The sequence below is a fragment of the Malus sylvestris genome, chromosome 7 (genome assembly GCF_916048215.2).
Source record: "Malus sylvestris chromosome 7, drMalSylv7.2, whole genome shotgun sequence".
NCBI classification, from domain to species: domain Eukaryota; kingdom Viridiplantae; phylum Streptophyta; class Magnoliopsida; order Rosales; family Rosaceae; genus Malus; species Malus sylvestris.
Window position 1 is genome coordinate 17,535,588 of NC_062266.1, and position 12,810 is coordinate 17,548,397.

At 34.7% G+C, this 12,810-nt stretch overlaps 1 protein-coding gene across 3 annotated transcripts; it reads left to right on the forward strand.

Moving 5' to 3' along the window:
* Positions 1-4,913: 4,913 nt before the first annotated feature.
* On the forward strand, positions 4,914-12,471 carry LOC126628259 (BON1-associated protein 1-like). 3 transcript variants are annotated; one of them, XM_050297877.1, is made up of 4 exons: positions 4,914-5,305; positions 9,887-10,388; positions 11,232-11,588; positions 11,700-12,471. In XM_050297877.1, exons 1-3 carry the CDS (start codon positions 5,278-5,280, stop codon positions 11,458-11,460), a joined length of 759 nt encoding a protein of 252 aa, XP_050153834.1. In that variant the 5' UTR covers positions 4,914-5,277; the 3' UTR covers positions 11,461-11,588; positions 11,700-12,471. The 3 variants fall into 3 exon arrangements, with proteins under 3 accessions (XP_050153834.1, XP_050153837.1, XP_050153836.1); XM_050297879.1 differs by lacking the exon at positions 4,914-5,305 and adding an exon at positions 9,601-9,735; XM_050297880.1 differs by lacking the exons at positions 9,887-10,388; positions 11,232-11,588; positions 11,700-12,471 and adding an exon at positions 6,182-7,229.
* The last annotated feature ends 339 nt before the right edge of the window (positions 12,472-12,810 follow it).

Consider the following 12,810-nt stretch of genomic DNA (forward strand, 5'->3'; position numbering starts at 1 on the left):
TACTATAGTGATTGTAATTCTATATTATGATCAATTCTTAGATGCAATTGATATGGTAAACGAAAACGAGGAATTATACTAAATTAATTTACGCTGAAGAAGATAGGAAAACTGTGGGTCAAATGCATTGTGATATTTGAAACTGCTGACAGCAGCAACAGTTACTCGACCACCTTTGACCTGATTAACGTGGGAGAAACACGTTATTGAAAAACCTAACCATCTACCACTTTCTAGCGATATTCTACCACTAGTCGTTTATTTACTAGTTACTTTGTATAAATTTTGTGGACCCAACAAAATTGTTGATTCTGATCTAGTAATGAGAATTGTTATTAGCAATTCAAAAATCTCATTGTGCACTCCAAATTTTATATAATTGGAAAAATACACTTGTAAGGAGTGTAGAATGTGATTTTTAAAGTATTAATAACAGTTCCCTTAAAAATTCATGAGTAAATGTTCTTTCGTGTAATACCATTAAAATTACATTCAAAACTTAGAGTTTAAACGGAAATAAGGCTGAAAGTATTAACAGAATTACTCAATGAACCATTGTGTTGCGTTGCATTGCATTGCCTTCTAACAAGTTCAAAGATCAATGGTAATAAATTTTTAATTAATGAACCAAAGCTCTAATTTCACTAAAACTTAGGGACCATAATGGGAATGTCTAGTTTTTTTAGTACATCGATATTTTTACATTAAGGGGAGGGGGAGTTCGTCTAAGCCACACAATGGGTAGCCTAATTAGGTATTGAATTCACCATCTATGAGATTTGAACCTAAGACCTCTCACTTCCAAGTAAAGAGAAATATCACCATACCGTAGTATTGAGTGGCTAATGGGAATGTCTAGTTTACCTTAAATCTTCTTTTTTAATGCCCAATTCTTCATGAAAAATAATCCCCACGCATTAATTAAGCATAGTAACCATCTATTATATTTTCTTATTTAGCATTACAACAAATTAGTTTACGCTAACTTTATATAATAGATCGATTTTTGGAAGATGTAGCGCTAGGCCGAGCATGGAAAAAATCAAGTTGGCACCACGATGTGAACTCATATTCAGCATCAATAATTACTGTTCTACAAAAGTGATGATAGCTCAAGAAACCCGAAGGGCCTAAAAAATAGGTGGGGGTTCATCCATAGCGAGTGTAGCAAGTTCGCCAATAAGTGATGAATTCTAACTTACCATAAGCGATGAAATCTAATATTATTAGAATTTTGAATTTTTGAGGTTGAAAAGTTTATAATTTTTTTTTTTAAGTTAACACGTCTAAAACTCAATTTAATAAAAGTTAACACAACGCAATCAAATTACTACATAAATAAATATATAGCTCTATATAGAGCTCAAAATATATATAGCTCCTCATTGGGAAAGTTTCCTTTTTAGAGCCATAAAAATTTGTCGGAGCTCTAAAATGAGTTATATTCACTACTTTTCCACCCTCATATAAAGCCCTTCATTTTTTTCTTTTGGATAATATATAGAGCTCTTCATTGAGATGCTCTTAGGTGGAGAGACCTGAGAATGAGATTGGTAGCAGTAATTATCTCAACCAAAAGTTTTGAACACAAATGTTGTACTCCCTAATACACGAATTCATCTGCACACAAGGTCACACAAAAAAAATTCATCCAAGTAAGTACGACAATTTTATTCATTGTTTAAAACCTGAGGTGAACTTAATTTTTGTGTATTACTTGTTGAGTTAATTATATTTTACGAACATTTTAACCTAAAAGGTTTAAATTTGAAGAAACTTTACAAACCACAATTTTTTTTTTATTAAAAGTACAAGCAATTATATTGAGAATAGAACGAGTACAAAGTAAATTAACTTGAGTTTAGTCAAATTTGTTAGAATAGTGTACTTAACCAAATTTATATTTTAAAAAAATTTCTTGCTTAGTCTATACCTCATATTCGAGTTTGTGGATTTGTACAATGTTTTTAGTTCTCTCTATTGGATTTAGGGTCTTTCAATTTTATGTAAATTACTCCGATCCCTCATATTTTTAGTTCAAATTACCTATATTTGTGAGAGGCTCTTCCATACATGAAATCGTGGTTGTGGTTGTGTTTGTTGACGATCATTGTAGAATACACATTAGGTGGACAACTCTTTGGGTATACCATTATATAAACTTACTTTCCATGAGCTTTGCATGTAACTTACAAATTCCCACCCTTGTCATTTGTGTGTTGTCAGCTTTCATGGCGTAATCACGTTTACGGTTGAAACAATAACCAAATAATAAAAAATAAAAAAAGTCTCTCTCATACCATAAAAATATCCCCAGTTAGTGCGTAATCCTCCTTATGCCACACAATGACGATAAAGCTAAAGAAAATGTGATAGAATAAGGAGGAAAAGTAAAGATTGAACCGCAATAAGAATGATAGAGAGGAAAATGTGGCTTGGTCTGGAACAGAAAAGAGTTTGGATTGAGAATTCACGTATATAGTGACTCCGGCGTCCATGACCACAACCACGCACACAGTCTTTGATTTAAAGCACTAATACAACATACTTATACTACAGGTAACACTTGTAGTCACATTTTGTGAGAGAAATTTCAAAGTAAGATGTTAATGTGATAAAAAAAAAATAGAGGCGCATAGGATTAGCATGGGCAATACGGCTGAAAAGGAACTGTGTACTTTACAAAGTGGTTGGGTGAGTCAAATCTTTTCTAAGGCATGACACATGGTATGAACTATGCAAGGATAACAACTTTACGTGAACAGATTTACCGTTATGTAGCATTTGATCCAATAATATATTGTACTATGTTGAGAAATTTGCATACATGTCATTATGCTAATGAAACTGGACGTTACAATGATTGTGAATTCGTTCTATGTAAATCTTTTTCCTATGCAAAAGAGATAAATTGTGAACATTCAATTTACAACTACAAGAGGTATTTTAAGAAACCGAGTTTTGGAATTTTATGATGAAAAAGCTTTGGTTTGCGGGTGATTCTCTTCTCATCGTTTTAGCTTTACGACAAGTTTCTCACAAATGTAATTTTGAGATTGGTCACTTGATGAGTTTTTACTCATATTCAACATCATGTTTTCTCTCAAATTGATGTCTTTTGCAACTACAATAAGTACTCTCTTTCTTCATGTTGTTTTACTTGAGCATTAATGTGTGTATATATATAGGGGGAAGGGATCCCCATTTTTTGAAAAAAATGGAGATTAGTTGTGGGACCTACTCTACATATAACTTTAATGATTCGAACTGTCTATTTTATAAATCTTGATTCATAGATTATCTTTGCAAAACTTCTATTCAATCCGAAAATGCCCATTTAATTATCACGATGAAATTTCATTGTTTCTTATAGAACAAAATATTCGTTAATTTCTTTGAACCCAATTAGATATCTTAAATATTTCCGATTTGACTAATATTTTGCAAAGATGATCTATGAGGTGCAACTTGCAAAATTTTGTTGTTCTAATGGTATGAGAGGCTAGATGTTGCAAAGTGTTAAGTGTTTAGTTTTCATTGGCTACCAATTTCTTTTGAAAGTTAACCATTTAAGAGTTGGGGCTAAACTGGCCCCTGAAGAGTCCTATGCCATTTTAGCTTAGGCTGGAAATGTCCTGTTCAAAATTGAATTTTGTCTTTTGAAGCTAAATAACGCTTTCACTTACACTAATTTAGTTTGTATTAATTAGATATACTCTTATTAGATTACCCAACGCATTATTATACTCATAGAAACTTCAATGTCATTCCCCGCCAATTTCCAATCAATGTTTACATACATGGTAAACAATAAGCAATTTACTTTTCAAACATTATAAAACGAATTTTGTGCAAAGAGTTTGGATTTTCTTAACAAATCATGAAAATTCAATTCCAAGTATGACTCCAGAAAATTCTCTAACCGCAAAGAGTTTGGATTTTCTTAACAAATCATGAAAATTCAATTCCAAGTATGACTCCAGAAAATTCTCTAACCACGCCACACGCCACACGCCACAATGAATTTCCTCCACAATTAGTTGCAAGTTTCCAACCCTCATTCCCCACGTGATAAGTCAACTAGTCAAGTGAGGAAAGATGTGTGAATGTGTTCGTGACGGTGCATAAAATTATTACCGTAACCTTGTATTCGTACCATAAAATTTAATTGCTTATTAAAGATCTGCCGTATACTGCATTTTTGAGAAATAAAATGTAAAATATAGCCTTATTTTCCAAAAAATTAGTTTGGCAATTACTTATAAAAACCAAGTTCTAAAATATGTTAGGCACTAGTGGTGTGGCGGACTAGGGCCTAGCACCTAGGCGGATTTAAGTAAACTTATTATAAATCGGATAATAAGTGTTTACCCAAGTATTTAACAAGTATATTACAATTTATTAAAAATAAAAAAAAATAAAATGAAAGTTATCTATTTTTTGTCTAAGTGAGAGTCACGACCTAAATGGATGGCTAGGCGGGTCTAAGCGGACACCTAAGAAGATATAAGCGTCATTTCTTAATTTTCAAATGCTTAAGAATTAATTTGATCGGTAACCAGTTGCCTATCACCTAAGCGGAACCTAGGTTGTGGTAGGCAAAGACTTTTAGAATAGTGGTAAAAATCATTTGCTTAGAAATTTCTCTGTCGATACAAGGGGCATGAACCGTCCATTTAATTACATTGAAAGTTTCTCTGCTGATTCCTGAATACCTCAAAAACCCATTTAAAGGGCCAAAGTCAACTTGGAAAACCAAAGTGCACTTCGGCGCATATTTTTATTTAATAGTCCAATTTGAATTCCATAGAAACCAGGTGGCTGTCGCTTTCTCTTTTCTCACACCCTTCCCTCAACACTCCTATATAACCCCTTCCCACCCACACCTAGTTCCTCTCATCGCCTCTCACAATTCCCCTAATCTTGTAAGAATATGAACATGAGATTGGATATTTTGACAGTGAATGATTAAGTCCTATTGGAATAGGAAAGCCTTATGAGAAGTTGTGTGCAAAATCCTTGTTTGTGAAGGATTCTATTATAGTATGAAAACTGATAAGGATTGGAGAACATAAGTTGTTTTCTATAAGGATTTTAATAGGGAATCCTTGTTAAGTTATGAGAAGGATATATATATGCTTGTATATATATGTTGTAACCTTTGCTCTCACAGATGCGCACTCGATTAAGTACTAAGCCCTATTCTTAGTTGGAGTTTTAAGCAATCTGACAGAGAGGAGAAGGATTGCAACGCACAAGGATTGAACAACAACAACCATGGCATCTTCCAATGGCAGTTCATCAGGTTAGTGGTATTGCAAAGTTCTTTACATATATGTGTGAGTGTTTTTTTCATGCTTTCTTGTTTGTGATTTATGCGACTTAATCTTGTTCTTGGTAATATATAGTTTACATGTGGTATCAGAGCCTTAGGTTTAAGTTCTTAAATTCAATCAAGCAAGGGTCGATTGAAAATCACCACAATTAGGTTTCGAAACTGGTTCTAAGCCTCATAACAATTTGTTTTTCCTAAACGGTGCGTTTTGGTAAAATAAGGTTAAAATATTATGATTGTTGGTATTCGGAATCTGTTTGTTTTTCCTTTTGGGGTTTTCTGGGTTTGTTCCTTTCGAAAGGAAGACTTTATCTTGTTCCTTTCATCCTGACCCATTAATTAGCAATCCGAGTAAATCAAACCTGGTTATTGAGTGTTCAATACCTGTCCAAAATGTTTCCGCTGCTAGGTATTGATGGTTGTCTCCTTAAAAGGTATGTGATCTTCAAAACTCGGATTAGCAATATGAATTCTGTAAAATAAAATATGATTGCGATTTCTTGAAATAAAGCATGTTAAAGTGATCATTCATAAGAAATATATTTAGTTTATGCAAACTTACTGGTGCTATCAAAATCATGAACTGAGATGTATGGAACAAATCAGTACAAAAGGATAGTTGTTCCTGATTACATGGTGATCGGTCCATGATTTATATGGTTGTTCCTGATTATATGGTGATCGGTCCATGATTTATCTTGAAACCCTTGATCTTATATGCGCCTATCAACTATTTGTTGTTAAGATTGTATATATGGATATTGGTTATAAAGTTTTGATGTGCAATAGACTATGAAAACGAAATCAGAACTCTAAATGTTCATATGGTGATTTCATGTTCATCAGTGTCTGCAATATCGATGAGGAGCTTAACCTTGGCAAATATTCCGATCCTTACCAGTGGTGGCAATTACAAGAAGTGGAGAAGGGATATCAATTTACTATTGACTCTCAATGAGTTTGATATAGCAATTGATAGTCCTAGGCTTGTCATAAGTGATCAAAGCTCCAGGGTAGAGAGATCAGATTTTGAGAGGTGGACAAGGGCTAACAAAGTAGCACTTTCAATCTTAGAAGCTGGGATGACGGATACCATCAGAGGAGGAATCAAGAAACCAGAACTGGTTGTGGACTATTTGGCTGCAATTGAAAAGAAATTTAAAGAGTCTGAGAAGGCATAAGTCAGCCAATACATGTCTTTGCTTACTACTTACAAAATTGAGGGTACTGGCTCTATAAGAGATCATATAATGAAAATGATAGATGCTGTCGAAAAGTTGAACTCCATGGATGTGAACATTGGAGAGAAGCAGCTTGTATTCATGATCCTTCAAGCCCTTCCCACAAAGTATGGTCAGTTGAAAGTCTCCTATAACACATAAGAGAAAAGCTGGGATATAGATGAACTAATTGCACAATGTGTGCAAGAAGAAACCCGGCAAAAGCAAGAGAAAGGCAAGGAGGTTGAAGAAGCAAACTATGTGCAATCTGGAAGAGTGAAGATAGCATTCAACAATGGTGGCTCCACTGGTCCTGGTAAGAATTCTAAATTCACTAGGAATTCTAACAAATTCAATATATCTACTAAAGTAAATGACTCCCCTAGAAAATCTATCAATTTTAAAGCTAAACCTAAAGATGTGTCTAAACTTAAGTGTTTTTGGTGCAAGACTAAAGGGCATGTAAAAGTTAATTGTGAAATTTTTAAAGATTATGTTAAGAGCAAAGAGAAAGAGCAAGTACATGTCTGTGTTGAGTCAAATCTCTATGAAGTACCTGTTAACTCTTGGTGGTTTGATACTGGATGCTCAGTACACATAACAAATTCTTTGATAGGTTTTCAAAAACAAAAGGAAATTGGAAATGCTTCGTATCATGTCTATGTTGGGGAAGGGACTAAGGTTGCAATACATTCCATAGGGATAGTCAACTTGAAAATGAATTCTGGTTTTGTTTTACAACTCAAAGATGGTTATGCATTCTCTGCTGATGATGTATGTTTGAATATCTTTAAGAAAAACAATTTTGATGAAATTTTGGGAACTGCCCTATTGTCTGAAAATTTGTGGCATCTAGAGTGTCTAGTTGAGTCTATTGATCACTCGATTTTCGGTATCAACTCAAAGAGAATGCTAGAACAGGACACATCCTATATTTTATGGCATAAAAGGCTAGGGCACATCTCTAAAGATAGAATTCTTCAACTTTCCAAAGCAGAGTTAATTCCAAAACTAGATCCTGCCACTGTAACAGAATGTGTTGACTGCTTAAAGGGTAAAATGACCAACTTTAGAAAATTAGAAGCCGAAAGAAGTCAAGGGTTACTTGAAATCATTCACACTGATATCTGTGGTCCTTTTCCAATCAAAGCAATATGTGGAAATAAGTATTTTGTTAACTTTATAGATGATTTCTCTAGACTAGGATACATTTTTCTCATTGCTAAAAAATCCGATGCCCTTAAGTGCTTTATTATTTACAAAAATAAGGTTGAAAAACAGTTAGGTAAAGTCATTAAAGTTGTTAGATCGGATAGGGGAGGAGAATACTTTGGCAGGTACACTGAATCAGGACAACAAAAGGGACCATTTGCACTTTATTTGGAGCAAAATGGCATTGTAGCTCAATATACAACACCGGGCACACCTCAACAAAATGGAGTCTCAAAAAGAAGAAATAAGACTCTAATTGGTATGGTAAGAAGTATGATGACAAGATCGAAGTTACCAGGGTTCTTATGGGGAGAAACCTTGAAAACAGCCAACTACATTCTCAACCGAGTTCCAAGTAAATCAGTCTCTTCAACACCTTTTCAAATATGGCATGGAAGAGCTCCTAATTTTGGCTATTTTCATGTTTGGGGCTGCAAGGCTAAAGCTAGATTCTACAACCCAAATGAGAGAAAGTTGGATCCCATAACATAATCTTGCTATTTTATAGGTTACCCTGAAAAATCAAAGGGGTTTCGATTCTACATACCTCAGGGTCATACCAGAATCCAGGAAACACATAATGCCATTTTTCTTGAAGATGATGTTTCCGATTTGACAAAAGAAAATTTTAATTTTGAAGAGATGGATCAATCACATGATATCTCTGAAGTTACCAACTACAACCAAGTTCCATTATTCAGTCAATCATCATTCACTGAAAGAGAAGAAATAATTGCAGATTTGGAGTCTCTTATAGATCAACCTATGGAAATTGACCACCAAATGCCTGCACCTGCACTTTAGTACTGTTTTGCACATTAGTACTGTTTTGATGACTACAGATCCTTTGACTAAAGTAAAATATCTTAAAGTAAGAGAGCAAGTAAAGAAAGGGATGATTAAAGTTCAGCACATTAGTACTGTTTTGATGACTACAGATCCTTTGACTAAAGTGCTACCTATTGAAGAGTTTCAAAAACATGTATCTCGGATGGGAGTGTTGAAGAGTCTAGATCAGTGGGAGTAATTGGTCTGTTTCGAAGAATTGGCAGGTTGCGGTTATGTGAGTAGCTTAATCTGGAACTGTGCTTGTTATCTTGGTCAGAGTTGATTTATTTAGTTTTATCTAAAGTTTGTTAGTTTCAACTTTTATGTTTTAAATAACGGTCTTTTCCCAGAACTTATTACTTTGGTTTTGAAGTTTTGTAGTTTTGGATGATGGACTTGTTTTAGAGGATGATTTGTTAGATGCTTTGAAAGCAGTTTGTCTGTTTTAAGCTTATGGTTAATAAATCATGTTTAATCATTATTGTGTTGCTTTTCTTTTGAAGAGTGGGAGCATAATATGTCATTAATTGGTTATATCAGTTTTGTTATGAGTCATGTTTGTAGTTTGGATATGCGTGAGCTTAGAATCAATACTGCATTTTGGTTGTGGTCTATGGCTCTCAGTTTCCATATTTTGAAGTACAATGGAATGATAGTCATAACGTTAGATTCTCATAAGAGGCTCTATGATCACTTCCTATAAATTGGAGAAGTTCATGTCTGGAATTGATCTCATGTTCAAGTGGGAGAATGTAAGAATATGAACATGGGATTGGATATTTTGACAGTGAATGATTAAGTCCGATTGGAATAGGAAAGCCTTATGAGAAGCTGTGTGCAAAATCCTTGTTTGTGAAGGATTCTATTATAGTATGAAAATTGATAAGGATTGGAGAACATAAGTTGTTTTCTATAAGGATTTTAATAGGGAATCCTTGTTAAGTTATGAGAAGGATATATATATATATATATGCTTGTATATATATGTTGTAACCTCTGCTTTCACAGATGTGCACTCGATTAAGTACTAAGCCCTATTCTTAATTGGAGTTTTAAGCAATCTGACAGAGAGGAGAAGGATTGCAACACACAGGGATTGAACAACAGCAACCATGGCATCTTCCAATGGCAGTTCATCAGGTTAGTGGTATTGCAAAGTTCTTTACATATATGTGTGTGTTTTTTCATGCTTTCTTGTTTGTGATTTATGCGACTTAATCTTGTTCTTGGTAATATATAGTTTACAAATCTAACACAACACCTTATGCTCACCCTTCATCCACCATGGCAGCCAATTTTCGAACGCTTGAAATCACAGTGATCTCCCTCGAGAACCTACAATTAGATCAAAAACCCATTAAGACAAATGCCTCAGTGACCGTCCGGATCGACACCAACAGCCAGTTTCGCACCACAATTATAGACACCGAAGGCGACGCCTACCCACTATGGAACGAGAAGCTTATGCTCGAATTGCCAATGCACTCCAAGTCCACCACGGTGGGGGTCCAATGCAAGACCGCGTACGGCGTCAGGATGTTCGGAACGGCAACGGTTTTGGCATCTGATTTTGTTGGTGCTTACGTGCCGGAGAGTTACCTGCATTTTTTGAGCTACAGGCTAAGAGATTACAAGGGGGAGAGGAATGGGGTTATTAATATTTCTGTGAGGATGAGGGTTCCGGAGATGTATGCTTGTGCAAGTTCAACAACGTCTTCTCACTCGAGGATGGGGTTTCCGACGGCTGGGAACCATAGTTTTGGTGGCGGCGTTGCGATCGGAGTTCCAGTTTGGTATGGTGCCTATCAGAAAAATTATTCACATTATTTTGTGCGTAAATATTAGAGGATTTAGACTTTTGATTAAGGAGAATACAAACTCAACGTCTTTTGTGTTCTTGAAGGAAATTTTATGCAACCATTTAATTCATTGTTTTATTTATTTTTGAGAGAAAAATTCATTGTCACAATACTTTACTTTGGTATGATGCTGATTAAAGGAAATTTATAAGAGTAGTGTTAGGGAAACTAAATTTGTAGATTAAATTTGCAAATTAAATTATGTGTTCACAAATAGCAAATTAGCACGTTTATCAATGTTTAAGTAATAATCATCAACTTTTATATCATTTAATTTACAAAATTTTGTCAATAAATTTAATCTCCCTAACATTATTGGATACGATATATATCTGTCATTATAATTCTATATTATCAACTCTTGCATGCAATTGTGTGACGATGATTAAAGGAAATTTTATAGTCATTTTATATTCAAATCTTGCATGCAATTGCTTTAGAGAAAGAATATAATGATACACCCTTCTAAGCTACCAAGTCAGTCAATATGTAGTTTCTTTAGGTTGTGTAGCTTTTTTGGCATTTTTTGTTTTCGATTAATAAAGTTTTCTAGTTCGTTTGTTCGTGGCGTGCTTTGATTTTCAATTTGGCATCAGAGCAGGTTAAATACTTTGCGAATGAATCTACTTTGACTTGGTAAACAAACTATCAATTTGTTTATTTCTTAGTTTCTTCTGATTCTGTTATTAGTCGTCGATATTGGCAAGAAACAAATTATTGGTCCCAAGCAGAGTTAAGAGAACAGAGAAATGAAGGAAAGTGATAATTGTTTTGTAGGTACAAATTCGTCAAGACCGAAGACGGTGGATATTTGCTACTACAAATTGGTGCTTTCATTGAGAGCCTGATTCAAACACTCGAACAAGACTCTTGCATTTGGTTCTTGGAATTTTCTGTTATGTTGAGAGCCTCATACAAATTTGTCAAAATTGAAGTAGCCGCTCAACCTGCCACGAATCGAATGTTCGGGCAGTATAACTCTCAGCTTGGCACTCATGAAGTATAAGAGCAAACCAGCTCAAGTTTAACTGGCAGCCCACGCCAAGCGCAGTGAGCACCTCGTTCACTAACGAACCACGTGCACCGCAATTGCGACACAGACGAGCAAGACAAGGGGTAAAGCATCATAGACTAGTAGGTCAATGATAAGCTCATATTTATATATATTTTACATCAAATTCACTTGTCTTTTCTTAGTTAGTTCCTTATATTTTTTAGTTATTTACTTTTTTTTGTGTTTTGTAGGATTTGTCAAGCAAATAAAAGAAAAATAGCACAAGTGGGATTTTAAGTGACAAATTCATCAAAACTGCCTGTGCAGATCAGCTGACTTTGGAAGCAAGTTTCGAACAGCTAAGAATGAATTAGAGAATGAGCCTTATATGTTTGGAAATCTACGGATGTCTATTTTCTGGAGCATTTCGCAGATTGCTAATATCATTTTTCTAGAAGAAGTTATGGTTGTTTTAACACTGAAAGGTTACCAAGAGGCTAAGCAGTTTGTAACTGCAATGGAAGCAATAAACCCAATAAATCTAGCAGCCAAAACTGATGCAGCCAAGAACAAGTCAGCTGACACCTCTTCAAATATCAAAGGAAATGGAATTAAAAATGAGGATTAAGAGGGAGTAATTGGCATAAAGGCTACCTAAAAAGTTACAATTGTTTTACCACATTTCCTCTCACTTATTGTCATCACTAAATGGCTATTAGTGGGTGAGTTAAGGAGAAGAAAATGATGCAGCAAGAATTGGTTTAAAAGCAGCATTGGGGAAGGAAGGAGGGGAGGAGAAGGCCTCGGTCGATTTCTTTCGGTTCTATCTTCTCAAACTCATGTCTATCTTTTGTTTTAACTTAAGGATTGTGTTTAACTAAACTTTTTAGTAGTTAGGGGCTGTTTTGAAGCCCCGAATATGATTACAAGTTTGTTATGACATTTTGTTTGAATTACTTTTATGAATGGATGAAAATTGGTTCACTACTTGTCTCATTGATGAATTCTTTATTTGTTTTCTATGGATGCATACATAGTAAGCATATCTAGGATTCTAATGCTATGAATATGTATTCTCACTTAACCTTAATGTATTCTTTTTTCCTATGCTTAAGAGCACTTTTCCCACTAGGTTTTTGCTACCTGACTAGGTTTTGACGAGGCACCCATCCTAAGCAGGTCATACCCTTGAATACATTCTACTTACATCATGAAGATTTATAGTTTTGACTTAATACAACTTCTCACTTTTCTTCTTTGACTATGGGTATATGCCCCACCTTGGGTTTTGCCATAGAGAGGTTTTGTGAGTTTTACCATCTATGCATTCTTTCGTTTGTTTTGAGACTAGCATTCGCTACC